This window comes from Notamacropus eugenii, chromosome 1 (assembly GCF_028372415.1).
Source record: "Notamacropus eugenii isolate mMacEug1 chromosome 1, mMacEug1.pri_v2, whole genome shotgun sequence".
Classification (NCBI taxonomy): domain Eukaryota; kingdom Metazoa; phylum Chordata; class Mammalia; order Diprotodontia; family Macropodidae; genus Notamacropus; species Notamacropus eugenii.
In genome coordinates this window covers 406,410,333-406,429,155 of record NC_092872.1, presented here as the reverse complement: position 1 = coordinate 406,429,155, position 18,823 = coordinate 406,410,333, and the positions used below count along the sequence as shown (strand labels likewise).

General features: G+C 39.8%; 1 protein-coding gene across 1 annotated transcript in view; it reads right to left on the bottom strand.

Annotated features, from left to right (window-relative positions):
* The window catches only part of C1H5orf47 (chromosome 1 C5orf47 homolog), a 28,914-nt gene extending 10,368 nt beyond the window's left edge, over positions 1 to 18,546 (bottom strand). Inside the window, exons 1-3 of the mRNA XM_072630998.1 lie at positions 18,148 to 18,546; positions 11,868 to 11,941; positions 580 to 679 (exon numbers count right to left, since the gene is read on the bottom strand). Coding sequence (XP_072487099.1) covers positions 580 to 679; positions 11,868 to 11,941; positions 18,148 to 18,538 — 565 coding nt within the window. The 5' untranslated portion in view covers positions 18,539 to 18,546. The remainder of the gene's footprint in view (positions 1 to 579; positions 680 to 11,867; positions 11,942 to 18,147) is intronic.
* Positions 18,547 to 18,823: the final 277 nt, after the last annotated feature.

Genomic DNA, 18,823 nt, shown 5'->3' with positions numbered 1-18,823 from the left:
ATAACAACAGTGTAAATGTGCACTTTGATTATTTGGAAGTAGTTATGTAAAGGCCATTATTAAAGGGTTTGGGCTGCACTGCATCTTTAAGGAAAGAAACATGGAATTATAAACTTATAGGGACTTTGGAGGTCCATCTAGTCTAATCCCTTCATGTTACATATGAGGAAACTGGGATCCAAAAAAATTAAGTAATTTACAAAAGTTCACACAGGGACAGGATGTTTTACTTCATCAGATGAAGTCAAAAAGTACTGGAATTTGAAATATTTTTATCAGAAGAAACCAGACTATTCCATTTTCCTGCTATGCTTTAAATAGAATGAATACCTTTGTACTTGGTACCATATCTCTCACTCATACAAACCTTTTTCCCCACCCACCAGTTCTAGACAGGATACTTTAAAAATATAGTAAAGGGAGATCTAATTAAAAAGAGTAATGATTACAAGAAACAGAAATTTGTGACTCTGCACTCTGCACATGACAATTATGAGAGTTGCTGATGTACCAGCACTTTTATTTTGTGACTAAAACCTATAATAGAAGTTTCTCAATCTCAAATAAAGTATTACCTACTTTCAGCACAACCCTGTTTGAAGTTCATTCTGTCTCTGATTTTTTCATTTTCATTCAGCATCTTGGAAATCACTTTGTATACGCTGTCCCATGCTGCACACTAAAAAGACAAACACCATAAGGAATGTCAATTTGTTGACAACCTTTAAAGAGGCTCATTATTAAGGAATAACTTCACCATGATGCACATTCATCAGAATATTATTTGGATTCTCACTCTTTATTGAAACGCAGACCTAAAATCTACCTTGAGTTTTTCTCTAACATTGCACTAATTGTTCATAACCCATTTACTTTTTTAATTTATTTATTTTTAAACATTCATTTACACAGATTTTGAGTTCCAGGTTTTCTCCCTATCTTTCCCCTCCTCCCACCCCTATGTGGCATGCATTCTGATTCACTCCAGTCTGCCATCCCTTTTATCTCCCTCTGCCCCTTATCACCTTCCCCCTTACTTTCCTGGGTAAGATATTCAATTAAGTGTGTATGTTATTCCCTCCTTCAGCGAAATTCGATGAAAGGAAAGTTCACTCATTCCTTCTCACCTCCCCACTCTTCTGCTTCATTGTGAAACCTTTCTCAAGCTTCTTTTATATGAGATAATTTACTCCATTCTATATCTCCCTTTCTCCTTCTCCCAATATATTCCTCTCTCACCCTTTGTTTTTAAATATCATTCCTTCATATTCAACCCACCCTGTGCCCTTTATCTATCTATATTTCCTCCAACTACTCTAATACTAGGCAAGATCTCATGTAATACAAACATCATCTTTCCATGTAAGAATGTAAACAGTTCAACTTTAATAAGTCCCTTATGACTTGTTTCCTGTTTACCTTTTCATGCTTCTCTTGATTCCTGTATCTGAAAGTCAAATTTTCTATTCAGCTACAGTCTTTTCATCAAGAATACTTGGAAGTCCTCTATTTCATTGAAATTCCATCTTTTTCTCCTGGAGTATGATACTCAGTTTAGCTAGGCAGGTGATTCTTGGTTTTAATCCTAGCTCCTCTGATCTCTGGAATATCATATTCCAAGCCCTTCAATCCCTTTACGTAGAAGCTGCTAGATCTTGTGTTAGCCTGAATGTGGTTCCATGATACTTGAGGTTTCTCTCTGGCTGCCTATAATATTTTCTCCTTGACCTGGGAACTCTGGAATTTGGCCAGGAGTTTTCCTTTGGAATTTCTTTCAGGAGGAAATTGGTGGATTCTTTTCATTTCTATTTTATCCTCTGGTTCTAGAATATCAGGGCATTTTTCCTTGATAATTTTTTGAAAGATGATGCCCAGGTTCTTTTTTTGATCATAGCTTTCAGGCAGTCCAATAATTTTTTAAATTATCTCTCCTGGATCTATTATCCAGGTCAGTGGCTTTTCCAATGAGGTATTTCACATTGTCTTGTATTTTTTTCATTCATTTGGTTCTGTTTGACAGTTTCTTGATTTCTCAGAAAGTTCTTAGCTTCCATTTGCTCCATTCTAATTTCTTCAGTGAGCTTTTGGACCTCCTTTTCCATTTGGCCAATCCTTTTTTTAATGCATTCTTCTCCTCACTGGTTTTTTTTTACCTCTTTTGCCATTTGGGTTAGTCTGTTTTTTAAAGTGTTATTTTCTTCAGTACTTTCTGGGGTCTCCTTTAGCAAGCTGTTGACTCGTTTTTCATGATTTTCTTGCATCACTCTCATTTCTCTTCCCAATTTTTCCTCTACTTCTCTTACTTGATTTTCAAAATCCTTTTTGAGCTCTTCTATGGCCTGCAATCAATTCATATTTTTCTTGGAGGCTTTTGATGTAGGAGCTTTCACTTTGTTATCTTCTGGTTATATGTTTTGATCTTCATCACCAGAGTAAGATTCTAGTTTGACTTTTTTTCTTCTTTGCTCATCTTTCCAGACAAATAACTTGACTTTCTAACTTTGTCAAGGTAGGACTCTGCTTCCACTGGGGGTAGGAGTAGGGGTGGGGGTTGGTGTGCTGTCCCAGGATTCAGGGGTTTTGTATCAGCTGTTCAATCCCCCACCATCTGTGAACCCAGAAGTCCTGGAAGCTGTTGCTGCTGCCACTGCTCGGTGCCACCTCTTCCTCCACCCCAGGATTAGGGCCAGACTCTAGCTGAACTGTGCCCCTCCCCCACTCAGGTCTGATAGTTTTCCCACTAACCTTCTATGCTTTTTGACATTTGTGGGTTGAGAAGCCTGGAAAATGCCACAGCTGTGAATGGAGGCCTGCTCCAACCTGCTCTGTGCTGGCAGCTCACACCAGACTGAACTCCACTCTGCTCCCAGTCCACACTTCCTGTAGACCTTCCAGGCTCTCCAAGCCTGGAGATTTGTCTCACTCTGTCACTTTGTGGGTTGTTCAGCTCAAGAATTTAGTTAGAGTCATTTTTATAGGTATTTTCAGGGGTGTGGGGGGGTGAGCTTAAGAAGGTCCATGCTTTTTGTGCCCCATCTTGGCTCTGACCCCTCTCATAACTCATTTCTAGGATGGACATCATTTTCTCAAAGTAAATTTCAGCATTTCTGTTATCAGTCCTAGATGAGGTTTCTTTTGAAAAGCCCTGAATGTATAAGCATACATAATTGACTGACTCATTATCTCTTTCTTTTTTTAATATATGTAATTTATTTTCAATTCTCAACATTCACTTCCACAAGAATTTGAATTCAAAATTTTCTTCCCATCTCTCCCCACCTCCACTCCAGGACAGCATGCACCCCATACACCTCTTCCTCCATTCTGTCCTCCCTTCTACTACTCACCCTTCTTCCATTCCCCCTTCCCCTCTATTTCTTGTAGGACAAAACAGATTTCAGTTCTCCATTGACTGTGTATCTTAATTTCCAGCTGCATGCTAAAACAAATTTTAACATTCATCACTAAAGCTTTGAGTTCCATATTTTCTCCTTCCCTCCCCACCCACACTCATTGAGAAAACAAGCAATTCAACACACATCATACATGTGTGACAATGCAAAGCATTTCCACAATAGTTACGTTGTAAAAGACCAAGCACATTTCCCTCCCTCCTATCCTGCCCTCCATTTATTTCATTCTCTCCCTTGACCTGAACTCCCACAATAGCGTTTGCTTCTGATTATCCCTTTCCCTAATTTTCTCCCCTTCTATTATTTTCCCTCCCCTATCCCTTTCCCCCTTGCCTTCCTGCAGGGTAACATAGATTTCCATGTGCGATTGAGTGTGTGTTATTCCCTCCTAATGTCAAATTCCATGAGAGTAAGGCTCAATTATTTTCTTTCATCTCCCTCCTCTTCCCCACCATCGTAAAAGCTCTTTCTTCCCTCTTTTACGTGAGATGATTTGCTACTTTCTACCTCTTCCTTTCTCTTATACCTAGTGCATTCTATTCAATAGTAAATTGTATTTTTTTAGGTATTCTCCCTTCATATTCAGCTCACCCTGTGCTCTCCTATGTATGTATACATATATACATATATATGGGTGTGTGTATATATATATTTACATATATATACACATACAGCCATGTACATATACATACCTACACATATATACACATACATATGCACCCATACACACCTATATATATATATATATACCCCCTAACTACTCTAATACTGAAAAAGATCTCATGAGTCACAAATAACATCTTTCCATGTAGAAATGCAAACAGTTCAACTTTAATGAGTTCCTTAAGGCTTTTCTTTCATGTTTACCTTTTCATGTTTCTCTTGATTCTTGTGTCTGAAAGTCAGATTTTCTATTCAGCTCTGGTCTTTTCAACAGGAATGCTTGGAAGTCCTCTATTTCACTGACATTCCATTTTTTCCCCTGAAATATTATACTCAGTTTTGCTGGGTAGGTGATTTTTGGTTGTAATTCTAGCTCCTTTGACCTTTGGGATATCATATTCGAAGTCCTCCAATCCCTTACTTTAGAAACTGCTAGATCTTGTGTTATTATGATTGTGTTTCCACTTCAATTGTTTCTTTCTGGCTGCTTATATTTTCTCCCTGACCTGGAAACACTGGAATTTGGCTACAATGTTCCTAGGAGTTTTCCTTTCAGAACCTCTTTTAGGAGGTGATTGGTGAATTCTTTCCATTTCTATTTCACCCTCTGGTTCTAGAATATCAAGGCAGTTTTCCTTGATAATTTCTTGGAAGATGATGTCCAGGCTTTTTTTTAATCATGGCTTTCAGTTAGAACAATAATTTTTAAATTACCTCTCCTGGATCTATTTTCTAGGTCAGTTGTTTTTTCCAATGAGATAGTTCACATTGTCTTCTATTTTTTCATTCTTTTGGTTGTGTTTTGTAATTTCTTGGTTTCTCATAAAGTCATTAGCTTTCATCTGCTCCATTCCATTTTTTAAAGAACTATTTTCTTCAGTGAGCTTTTGAACCTCCTTTTCCATTTAGTCTATTCTGCTTTTTAAAGCATTCTTCTTCTCATTGGCTTTCTGGACCTCTTTTGCCATTTGAGTTGGTCTATTTTGAAGGTGTTATTTTCTTCAGCATTTTTTGGGTCTCCTTTAGCAAGCTGTTGACTCGCTTTTTATGATTTTCTTGCATCACTCTCATTTCTCTTACCAATTTTTCCTCCACCTTCTTGATTTTCAAAATTCTTCTTGAGCTCTTCCATGGCCTGAGATAGTTGCATATTTTTTTGGAGGCTTTGGATGTTGAAGCCTTAAGTTTGATGTCTTCCTCTAATGGTATGCTTTGTTCTTCCTCATCTGAAAGGATGGAGGAAAATACCTGTTCACCAAGAAAGCAGCCTTCTATAGTCTTATTTTTTCCCTTTTTGGGGCATTTTCTAAGCCAGTTACTTGACTTTTGAGTCCTTTGTCAAGTGGAGGGTATAGTATCCTAGGCTTTAGAGGTTTCGTGCAGCTGTTCTCTGAGATATTTCTAGGGATCTGTAAGTTCTCAGTTCCTCCAAAGTGGCACAATCAAGGGAGAGGAGTTTACTCTTCTCCTGGCCTGCACTTTGGTCTGTGAACAACCACAAACACTTTTCTTTCCCCAGGATCTGTGAGTAGAATTTCCTTTCCACTGCCACCATGATCTCCACCATGTCAGCACTCCTCCTCACTCCAGGAGCACCACTCAGGACTGAGAGCCAGATCAACTGCTGGCTCCCCCAGGGTCTTTAGGCCAAGGACTCCAAAAGTGGTTGCTGCTGCCACCCTGGGGCTGGATCCCCGCTCCCCTCTCACCCAGGTGGAAGAATTTTCTTACTGACCTCCAAAACTGTCTTGGGTGTTTATGAATTGAGAAATCTGGGAACTGCAGCTGCTACCTGTGATTCTGCACCCTATCCTGTCCACTTCAGTCTCTTCTCCGAGTCCAATAGATAGACCTTTCCTGTCAGCCTTCTAGGTTATCTTGGGCTGAAAATCTGTTTCACTCTGCCATTTTGTGGCTTCTGCTGCTCTAGAATTGGTTTAAAGTCATTTTTATGGGTATTTCATGGTCTATGGGGAGAGAGCTGGAGCAGGTCTGTCCTTCTACTCCATCATCTTGGCTCACCACCCCCCATTATTTCTTTCTTTGTAGTAAATTTGTCTAAATACTGATTTTTTCATATATCAATATCAAAGGCCATAAACTACACATGTAAATGAATTCATGATGACAGAAGAAAGAGTATGGATTAAGAGGCAGAACTGGGTTCAAATCCCACCTCTACAGCCTACTAGCTATCTGACTGTGGGCAAATCACTTTACCTCTTTATCTGATAAAATAGAGTGTATTAAATGACATGAGAACAAAACCCGAAGCAAGGGGTGGAAGGTGAGAACATGCTAATTTAAGCTCATATTAGGGTAGACTTCCTAATAACTAGAACTAATTAAAAACTGGATAAGTTATCTCATGGGGTATGGGGTTTACCCTCACTAGAAGTCTTCAAGTAAATCTAGATGACCATTTGTTGAATGTGTTGGAAAGAGAATTTTTATCCAATTACAGATTGGTCTAGCTGGCTTCTGAAGTGCCTTCCAACTCTAAGATTCTGTGCTTTTAGGACAGCTCTGGCTCATTTGGTTTGGAGTTTGTTTTAAATATCCCAGTTACAGATGTGTAATTGTCTTGGGCTGTAGCACAAAGAAAAGACTTTTCACAGAATCCAACTCTCATAAAAAGCATCATGTGGACAGCTATATCCAAAGGTAACTTTCAAATGATACTTTAAAAATTCATTCATGAGTCTTGTTACTCTTTACAAGAGACCTCATCTAGCATTTTCTTTAGCTGTATTGATACGTCAATGGATCTGTGATTTCGTCACTGTGGATACTCCCTCTATTGATGACACAGATCTCAATCTATATCTGTTTGCTCATCTTACTTGACTCCTATTCACATCTTCCTCAAAGTTCACCTTAAACAATCCAACCAAAATGTTATAATCTCTCCCCTGGAGCTCTTGAAAATGCATGTAGGGGGCGGAGCCAAGATGGCGTAGTAGAAAGACGCACATACACATAGCTCCGAACCCACAACCCATAGAACAACTACAAAGAAGTAACTCATGGCGAATTCTGCACCCAGAGGCCACAGAACATTGGAGCGAGGGAGATTTCTGTTCCGGAGAGACCTGCAAACCTCTCGTAAAAGGTCCTTCATGCTGCGGACTGGGCGCTGGGACTGAGAGCTGAGTACAGCCCTGCCGTGGCCGCGGCACCGAGAGGAACAGATCCGAGCGGGCTTCAGGGACGGGATCTCCAGCGGCCGCACAAGTACCTCCACCCACAGGTGACGGGGGTTGGTGAGAGAGTCCCTTTGGCAGGTCGAGGGGGGAGTGGGGTGCCCCCATGGCTCAGGCCCCCTTGGGAGACAGAAGCTGAGGGGCAGCGGCAGACCAGGGCTCTCCAAGCAGGCAGGAGCCTGGATCCATTGTTGAAGGTCTGTGCATAAACTCCCTGAGGGAACTGAGCCTGAGAGGCAGCCCTGCCCTCACCTGAGCATCTGAATTTAATCTCACACTGAATAGCAGCCCTGCCCCCGCCCAAAGCCCTGAGGCTGGAAGCAGCATTTGAATCTCAGACCCCAAACACTGGCTGGGAGGATCAGGAGGTGAGGTGGGTGTGAGGAAAATATTCAGAGGTCAAGTCACTGGCTGGGAAAATGCCCAGAAAAGGGAAAAGAAATAAGACTATAGAAGGTTACTTTCTTGGGGAACAGGCATTTCCTCCCTTCCTTTCTGATGAGGAAGAACAATGCTTACCATCAGGCAAAGACACAGAAATCAAGGCTTCTGTGTCCCAGCCCACTCAATGGGCTCAGACCATGGAAGAGCTCAAAAAGAATTTTGAAAATCAAGTTAGAGAGGTGGAGGAAAAGCTGGGAAGAGAAATGAGAGACATGAAGTCAAAGCATGAACAGCAAATCAGCTCCTTGCTAAAGGAGACCCAAAAAAATGTTGAAGAAAATAACACCTTGAAAACTAGCCTAACTCAATTGGCAAAAGAGGTTCAAAAAGCCAATGAGGAGAAGAATGCTTTCAAAAGCAGAATTAGCCAAACTGAAAAGGAGATTCAAAAGCTCACTGAAGAAAATAGTTCTTTCAAAATTAGAATGGCACAGATGGAGGCTAAGGACTCTATGAGAAAGCAAGAAATCACAGAACAAAGCCAGAGGAATGGAAAAATGGAAGATAATGTGAAATATCTCATTGGAAAAACAACTGACCTTGAAAATAGATCCAGGAGAGACAATTTAAAAATTATGGGACTACCTGAAAGCCATGATCAAAAGAAGAGCCTAGACATCATCTTTCATGAAATTATCAATGAAAACTGCCCTGAGATTCTAGAACCAGAGGGCAAAATAAATATTCAAGGAATCCACAGAACACCACATGAAAGAGATCCAAAAAGAGAAACTCCTAGGAACATTGTGGCCAAATTCCAGAACTCCCAGGTGAAAGAGAAAATATTGCAAGCAGCTAGAAAGAAACAATTCAAGTGTTGTGGAAATACAATCAGGATAACACAAGATCTAGCAGCTTCTACATTAAGGGATCGAAGGGCATGGAATAGGATATTCCAGAAGTCAAAGGAACTAGGACTAAAACCAAGAATCACCTACCCAGCAAAACTGAGTATAATACTTCAGGGGAAAAATTGGTCTTTCAATGAAATAGAGGATTTTCAAGCATTCTTGATGAAAAGACCAGAGCTGAAAAGAAAATTTGACTTCCAAACACAAGAATGAAGAGAACCATGAAAAGGTGAACAGCAAAGAGAAGTCATAAGGGACTTACTAAAGTTGAACTGTTTACATTCCTACATGGAAAGACAATATTTGTAACTCTTGAAACATTTCAGTATCTGGGTACTGGGTGGGAGTACACACACACACATGCACACACGCACACACACATAGAGACAGAGTGCACAGAGTGAATTGAAGAGGATGGGATCATATCTTAAAAAAAAAATGAAATCAAGCAGTGAGAGAGAAAGATATTGGGAGGAGAAAGGGAGAATTGAATGGGGCAAATTATCTCTCATAAAAGAGGCAAGCAAAAGACTCATTAGTGGAGGGATAAAGAGGGGAGGTGAGAGAAAAACATGAAGTCTACTCTCATCACATTCCACTAAAGGAAAGAATAAAATGCCTACTCATTTTGGTATGAAAACCTATCTTACAATACAGGAAAGTGGAGGATAAGGGGATAAGCAGAGTGGGGGGGGATGATAGAAGGGAGGGCATGGGGAGGAGAGTGCAATTTGAGGTCAACACTCATGGGGAGGGATAGGATCAAAAGAGAATAGAAGTAATGGGGGACAGGATAGGATGGAGGGAAATATAGTTAGTCCTATACAACACAACTATTATGGAAGTCATTTGCAAAACTACACAGATTTGGCCTATATTGAATTGCTTGCCTTCCAAAGGGAAGGGGTGGAGAGGGAGGGAGCTAAAGAAGTTGGAACTCAAAGTGTTAGGATCAACTGTAATGTTCTTACCACTAGGAAACAAGAAATACAGGTAAAGGGGTATAGAAAGCTATCTGGCCCTACAGGACAAAAGAGAAGACAGAGACAAGGGCAGAGAGGGATGATAGAAGAGAGAGCAGATTGGTCATAGGGGCAATTAGAATGCTTGGCATTTGGGGGGGGAGGGGAGAAAAGGGGAGAAAATTTGTAACCCAAAATTTTGTGAAAATGAATGTTAAAAGCTAAATTAAAAAAAAAAAAAAAGAAAATGCATGTATACCAATGTGATCATGTGATTGTACTTGCTCTTACAACATGAACAGCCTACCCTTTTTTCTTGTCATACATTTCTTTGACTACATAATTTACATTGCTTCTACATCTATAACACATTGCAGTCTCCTCATGCTCATCTTGCACATCTCCCTTGCTTTTTGGGTAGTCTGAAACTTCATATCCTTGGAGAATTTAGCATTTCTGATATTCATACACAGGTCAATAGAAGAATACTAGTGTCAAAAAGATAAGCCTTTGTTTTAGGGAAAAACTTCTAAGACAATCCAACCCAACCTCCCATTCCTGTTCAAGGTTCAGCCCAGATCACTGTCTATATATTTTATCTGAGTTATATGCACTGGATAGGTTCTATCGTTTGTCTATCCAACTGTATATCACAATCTGAATAACAGAGAATCTTTGGCCATTTGGTTTTGACTGTATTTGACAGAACTCTTTTGCGTGATTATGGATCTTATTTAGGAGGTTCTATAGCGTTCTGGGTTTGGTGAAATCAGCACAATGTCATTTGCAAACAGGAGTATCTTGGCATGTATCTATTGGTCTCATATTAAAAATGGAGTTCCACTCTCTTCTCAGGACATAAAGAGAACTTTCTAGGTCAACCCTAATAATTACTATACTACACACTTCTGGGGATTCATATGAGGAAAGATGATATAGCTAGATGGATCCTGGAAAGCATTGCTAGGGATTATGAAGCCCTTGTCAAGAAATTTAAGACCATATAGCAAAAGTTTTGCTCTACATGAAACTCTTCCTAATTCCCTCAGCTTCTAATGCCCTCATTCTCACAAAAAAAAAATTACCTTGCAATTGTGTGTATACATATACATATATGTGTGTTTATTAATATTTGGCATTCTCCAACAGAATGTTAAGATCATATACCTGGCACAGTAGATACTTGATAAATGCTTTTTGATTGACACAAGGATTAAATGAAATGGGGATATTTAGCATAAAGAATAGAAACTGTAAAAGGATATTAATCAATCAATGCTACTAACTTGGATACAGCTATGAAAACTTAGAATGGGCTTTCTCAGAAATTCTTGTCCCCAACTCTCCATACCCAGTTATAGGTATTAAAGCAAAGACTAGATGGCTACTTGCTAGTGATGTTGTTTGGGCATTCTTGACTAGGTATAAGATAGATTAGATGACCTCAGAGGTCCTTCGCAACTGTAAGATTCTGTGAAACAAGCTGAATTCTGATGATTTTCAACTTCAGAATTTTTCCATCTCTAAGAAATGGGATGTGCATTCAGAGCTCAGTGACACTAAGATTATTACAGCAAGGTGTACCCTTTATAACTCAAGATGGAAAATGCTATACACATCCAGAAAAAGAACTATGGAGTCTGGATGCTGATCAAAGCGTACTATTTTCACGTTTTTTATTGTTTTTTTTTCTTTCCAGTGGTTTTTCCTTTTTGTTCTGATTCTTTTTTCTCAACATGATTAATGTAGTACACGTATAGCTAATATCAGACTTCTTGCTGTCTTGGGGAGAGGGAAACGGAGCAAGGCAGGGAGACAAATTTGAAGCTCAAAATCTTAAAAAAAAAATGAACACTGAAAATTATCTTTGCATATAATTAGAAAAAAATACAAGTGGGAAAAAATTTAAAAAGTAAAAGGAAATAAAAATAAAAAATAAAAAAGGAAATAATAAGGAATCAAATTAATTACATTAGTCAGAAAGAAAACATAAAATAAATATTTTGATAACAGCAAAGAAAATGTTCTCTTTTCCTATAAAATACAGTTCTTTTCTTGAACTACGTCAATTATCTGTTACATTTTTCTCAATTATTTATCTCTTTCATCTGACAAATTTGAATCACACAGCCTTCTAACCACATCCCTATGATTATTGAGTGAACTATAGATTCCACAAAAGGCTGATTTCCTAGTCATGTGGTTCTTTTTTTTTAATCTCAAAGAATTATTTCCAAACAGTTTTTCCCCCTCATATTGGCTACCTTTGGGCATCTGCCCTTAGTACAATCCTAAATTAACCAGTGGCTTCTTTCTCTATCTATATCTTACCTTTTTCTTCTTCTTTGTAATTTTAGCAGCCTCATTCAAAGGCATGCAGAATTCAAATGCATCACTGACATTTCCTAATAAAAAGCAAATTTTGTTTTAAAATATGAAACAGAAGGAATTAGAAAATAAGGTTGTCACATAACTTAAATCAGTGACACAATTTAGAGGTTTCTATCTTTGAAGGAATAGAAACAATACAAATGCCCATTATGATGCATCAAGGAATTCTTTGTATGTTATATGTTTCTGTGCTTAGAAATAAAAGCATTATACATTGCTCCAATTGTTAAAGCCTAACAAGCAGCAGGCAAAACATCTGCTGCTAGTATCTAAGCATCTTCTAACATTAGAAACATAGACAGAAGGAACCTTAAAGATTATCTGATTCAATCCCTTTATTTTACATATAAGAAAATTAAGGCAAGGGCTTGAAGAGTTCTTAAACAGACTTCACCTAGTCCAGTTTCTGAGTCCTAGTCAAAAACTGAGGCCAGATCTCGTTAAATTTAGTATACACTATTTAAAAACAAACTGTATATGAGTTTATTTTCATATGCAATCCTTTATTTATACTGATGTTTTTATTGAAGATTAAGGTCATAATAAAAAAAATTAACTGAGGCAAGGATTGGGGGTGAATGAACTTAATTCTTTTGAGCACATGCAGAGCACAGTGCCAGTTGTTGGGTCGTTTACAAAGTTTTAAGACAGTTTTCATAAAGATTATGATGTTGGAAAAGAATAGTAGTTTATAATCCAAGATGGTATTTCTATCATGTGACAGAAATGACAGTAGTTTCTTGGTTCTTCACATTCTTTTGTTTTTAACAATGGCTACTTAGCAGACCCTCATCAAATCAACCCCACTCTCTGGACTTCAGTTTCCTCATCTTTGAAGATAGTGTTGAGGCTAAATCTTAGTCTAAGTCCTGTAGCCAAACTCATATAACTTTTCTAGTCTTTGGTTTATTCATGTGCAAATCATGAGGTTGGATTAGATAGATCAATGGCATTATGCAAATAGCAATAGGGGCTACTAAATTTTAGATAACAATCCCCGCAGACCATATATGTTGACTTAGAAAACTGTTACGTATGTTCAACTGTATTTTTATTTTGCTAAATATTTCCCAATTACATTTTAATCTGGTTCTGATGGGAGTGGGCCACATATTTGATATTTTTAGACTAGATAATCTCTGGAGTTTCATCTCTATTGGTTTATGTCTCTATGACTCATTTGACTTGTAGCGTACTTTGGCTTTGAGCAAAAAAACAATCTCAACGAGTAGTAAAAAATGCTGTAGAAACAGTACTGGGACTCAGATGTTTTAAAAAGCTGTAAAAAAGATGGAAGAATGAAGAAATTGAAAGTGAAACCAAAAAATGTATAAGAGTCAAAGAATGTGGCAAAAGAAAGCAAACACTCCAAACGAACTGACTGGTAATGAATGTTAACAACAAGAGGTTTTGTTTTTCAATTAGTTTGCTGGTTGGATAGTTTTGCTCTTTTGGAGTCAAAAGGAGGATCAAAGAAAGGATAGTACCACTTTCTAGGATGCAGGGGAAGACAGTAATGCATGTCAGTGAAAAGGCTGACTATTTAACTCAAATTTTAACTTCTTTTTTCTTTTCCAAGGAGAAGGATTTTAGATTAGGAAATGAAAAACAAAAATGGTTAGCAGGGGTTGAGACCCAAGTTAAGTGAGGAGATAATAAGAAAACATCTTCAGTTAGTTAGGGGGGGAAAACAATTGGCAGATTTGAGTGCTTACTCACTCATTACAAGTGATATCTGAAAGATCATGGAGCATGGACAAAATACTGAAGGGCTAGAAAATATGTTTTCATTTTTTAAAAAAATGTGGAGTATGAAATCTGTAAACTACAGGTCAATGAGTTTCTATTACTAGCAAAGTTGTAGTAGACATTTTTTAAAGTGATGCTTTATATGAGCACATAGAAAAGGAAGCAGTGAACACTTAGTGGGTAGAATGACTTAATAAAGACCAGTCATTCTGAATTCAATTCATTTCATTTTTGACAGTACAAAACAAGTCAATCAAAGGAATAATGTTGATGAAGTATACCTGGATAATGTCTTCTTGTTGTCCTTATGGGTAAAAATAAGATAGTAGATTTGGAACTAGTTGAATGCCCACATCCAAAGACTAGTCATTACTGAGTCAATGTCAACTTAGAGGCAGAGTTCTTACATTTTTTTAATGCCATGGACCCCTCTGACAGTCTGGTGAAACCCGTGGACCCCTTCTCAGAATAATGTTTTTAAATGTACAAAAGAAAATACACAGGATTACACAGAAAATAGATTATACTGAAATAGTTGTCAAGTTTTGCTGTTTTTTGTTTTTTATTTTCATGGACTCCAAGACCTCTGACTTGGAGTGAGGTCTCTCTAACCTAACTTAAACATCATCCCTTAGTGCTGTATGGTTCAACATTTTGTTCTGACTTAAAGTAATAGTAAGCACACTTACCAAACATGCAAATAATATGAAACTAAAAAGGATAACTAATATGTGGATTATAGAACCTATATCCAAAATTATCTCAACAGGCTAAAACTTTAGGCTGAATCAAATAAGATGAAATTTAATGGAGATAAATATAAAATTAGGTTCAGAATATCAACTTAACAAATACTGGATGAGGAAGGTGAAGACAGAAAATAGTTCTTATGAAAAAAGTCTGAGAGGCATACTGGAAAGCAGAATATAAGAAATTAGGAACAGAAGAACATATGAAATCACATATCAAGATATGGATACATGACAAATATAAAAAGTGACAATAAATTAAAGAAGAAATTACTTTTCCTTTCATATATGTGAATAGGGGAAGAGTTTATGACCCAGAGGATAAAAAGTATCACATTGATAAAACAGACAATTTTTATTACATAAAATTCAAAGCTTTTTACACAAACAAAACCAATATGGTTAAAGTTACAAGAAGCAGGTAACTTGAAAAATATCTCTGGACCAAGTTTCTCTGACAAAAGTCTTATTTCCAAAACATTATCTGAAATAAACAAATATTAAATATTCTAAAATAAGGAATTAATTCAAATTAATAAGAAAAAAAACTATTTTCCAACTGGTTAAAAAGACTGTGGATACGAATAGGAAGTTTTCAGAAACGAAATCCAAGTAATCAAAAGGTATAAGAAAAAAGTGTTCCAAATCACTAGAGAAATGCAAATTACAGCAAAGTGAGGATATATTAAATGAGGATATACCTCATCTGACTGGCAAAATTGACAAATAAAATGACAAATGCTGACACATACGTCAGCATTGCAAAGGCTATTTTCCAACCATTCTGGAAAATAATTTGTAACTATACCCAAAAAGTCAAACTGTAAACCCTTTGACTAAGTCTGTACTCCTCAAGTTACAGACTTAGGAAAGGAACAGTACCCCTATCTACAAAAATATTTATAGCAGCTCTTTTTTCACGGCAATGAACAGGGAACTGTGAGGGTGTAATTTTAATAGAATAGGAAGATCGTCCCCTCCCATTAATAGGCCCATGATCACATGGAGCCTGGGTCACATGGAGCTCAGGCTGGGAGAAGCTTACCCAAGGAGGAGAGGGGAGGAGGGGGAGAGAGGGTTTGGGGAGCACAAGCAGAGAGTGAGAGCAGGCACGGCAGAGAGAGAAGCAAGCTGAAGGAGGAATTTGTCTAGGGGAACTTATTTTTGTGGGGAGGCCTGACAGAAAGGTTTAAGTTGTCAGTGCTCCCTGGATTGGTGATAAGTACCCTGTTAAATCTTACCTCCTGATATTCTAATGACATCTCAAATATTTTGGTTTTGCCTTTGAGGAAGAGAGTTTATTTTATTTTGCAAATTTACCCTGGAAATATGCATGCATATTCATAGCAGCCACTATGGGTATTACATTGGTGTTACAGGGCGTTATGGATCAATGGGCCCTGGATCCCTAAAAGGGAAAGACCATGTCTTTGAATGCAACCCAGCCCCTGAACTTTCCCATACATTTCAGCAGCTCAGAACCCTGGCAGTCACCTGAGGCATCTAGTCACCAGTCTACCTACTCAATAACCCTTTCACCAGTCCTTTAACTGTGGCTCTCCAATCACTTAACTCCTTTCACTGTCTGCACCTGGGCCACCCCAGGCGATTTACTGATGTGGTACCTGGGTGCATGTGCTTGGACCCTAATTCTAAAATCACATTTCTCTCTAAAAATCACATTTCTCCCTAGCCTCAAAACACTACCCCAGGTAGTTTCTCCCCAGCCAAGCCAAAAGACCCAGCCTGCCCCTGCAAAACTTTTATCTTTTTTCCTGATACAGTAACCAGCTGTACCTATAGAACTTATTAGGTTGAACCAGCTGTGTACCTGGTTGAGCTGGCTGTGTTCTGGGTCATAACATTTACTCTCACTGACCAATCCTATGTATCCTAGACTTAGACATTCGTATACTCCCTTACATTTATCTTGTCTAACAAGACCCTGATGAGAGCAGCCTGGTATTCCTTAGTCAGTCCTGATCACTAGTTGACTTAGTGACATTTCTGGCCTAAAACCATACCTCCTTGTAGCTCCACCTTGGGCTATTTCCTGATAAACTCTGAGTAAAATACCTGCACAATAGATACCAAAAGTTCATGTTTCTTTAAGAATGCTCCTTAACCACTCCCTAATCCCACCCTGAATCACCTAGTTAGCATATTTGGCACGTTTTACTATAGAACATCCTATTTAAACTTTACCTGTACCCCTCTAAGGTTACAGGTTCCCTAAGAGTTCTTGCTTTCTGAAAAGTGTAATAAATCTTTACCTTGACTTCCACAATGCTTGAGTCCATGAATTCTTTCCCAGATGGCCCATGCAGGGCACTCCAAGTCTTGGAGTTCCTGTACCTCTCTTCAACCTTCATCATTACCACTCCTTAACCCTATTCAGATCTTCTCATTGTTTTTTCTAGTGTATAAGTGCCAATCTTAACCCCACTAAATTGAGCAGCTTCCTTAAGCAGCTTGCCCACTTCTATTGGCATCACAATAAACTCCCTACTTTGACTGGAATGCTTGAGAAGTCAAATTCTTTTGAGGCATGTCCTCTGTACCCTTGCATTTCAGGGTTCCCAGAGCCCCAGACCCCAACAGGGGTAACCATTAATTGGGGAATGGCTCAACAAATCATGGCATATCAATGTGATAGAATACTGCCATGTTGTAAGAAATGATGAAGGCGCCAGTTTCAAAGAAACTTGGTAAGATGCTACAAAATGATGCAGAGTGAACGGAGGATAACCAGAATAATTATACACTAAGAACAACAATGTAGAGGAAAATAATTTTGAAAGACCTAAGGACGCTGAAAAATTAAAAGAAAAAATCAATTATATTTTTTTCTTTTTCTTTTCCATTGGGAAGAGAAGGTAGCATGGGAAAGAAAATAAATGCTTATTAACTGAAAAAAGTTAAATGAAGTTTAAATTGTTAAGAAAAAAAGAAGTCCTATCCCTTTAATGTCCTGAAACATTCTATTCTCCCTCCACTATGGAAGGAACAAGAACTTGTTTTCCCAGGTCCCAGGATCAGAGATTTAGAGCTTTTAAGGGACTAGGGAGGTCTCCAAAAAGAAGAAACCAAAGCCCAGAGGGTGGGTTGACTTGCCCAAGGTTACACTAATGAAAAGGGCTCATCGAGGGGAATCCGAATCCAGGTCCTTTTACTCCATCTTTCCTCTTCAATAATCCTCACAGGACAATCCGCTTTGTACCCCTCTTCGCATTTACTATTGTGCGTTATTACTACTATCACCCTGACCGGCTGAACTCTAAACTCCAGAAGACAAGGACCACGCCTTAGCCATGCTTTCTTTGTCCCAAAGCACCAGACCAAGGTTCTACACCCAACAATCACTTGGTTTTAAAAAATAACAAAGAATGAATGAATAAATTGTAAGAGGAAAACACAATTTTAGGACATCTTATAATCAAATACACTTGAGTTAATCTCACCAGAAAGTGGCAGAAAAGGTCACTCATGAGACAGAGCGCTCAAAGAAAGGGAGGAAATCACCAATTTATGAATTATCCGGTGACACCTTACCCCACCCCATCCCCCGCCCGTTTTAAAGATGAGGGGCCGAGGCCGCTGCGGGTGGGGAGCCCTCCCGGGACTTGTCTTCCAGGCCGCGGTGCGGGGGGAGCTGGGGGCACGGGCGCGGCCCTTCCCCACCCCCTCCTCCATGCACACCTCCACCCCGGGACAGCTCCCACCTGGCCGGGTCCTGACGGCCCTCGCGGCCCGCCCCCATCGGCTGCCCCCGGCCTGGCCTGGCAGCTGCGGCGGCTCCCGGGCCCTCGGCGCCCGAGGTCTTTCTGTCTTGGGCGGGGCGAGCTCGGGGCTGCCCGCGGGGCCCGCGGCCGTCTCGTCCGCCTCGGCCTCCATCCTCTCGTCCGCCTCCGCCCCCCACAGCGCCCTCCCGGCCTCGTGACGCTGCAGCCTCCTCGAGCCGCGGCCCTCATAGACAAGGACGCTTCCGCACGGGTGGGAGCCGAAGCAGTTCACGTAGACACAGCGCGGCAAAGGCCGCCTCGGCGCGGGCGAGGGCCGGGGCGAGGGCCGGGGCGAGGGCCGGGGCGAGGGCGAGGTCGAGGGCGACGCCATTGCCGGCACGCACCACTCCCCGCGGGGGAAACTACTGGGAAGAAAACCCGGCGGACCAGACCATGGGCGCGGGGGGAGGGGGGGAAGACACGGGGAAACTGGGCCGCTCACACCATTGATGAGAAGAGAGGGAGGGAGGGAATTGGGCAGAATCGAAAATGGCGGGAGGGGAAGGGCGCCGACCTTGTAAGAGATCCTTGGAGCGGATCAGACCGTGGTAGGGGAGGGCATTGGGAAGGAGAACTGGAGCAGGAGAGGGATTGGACACGGTGGGGGGCGGCGTGG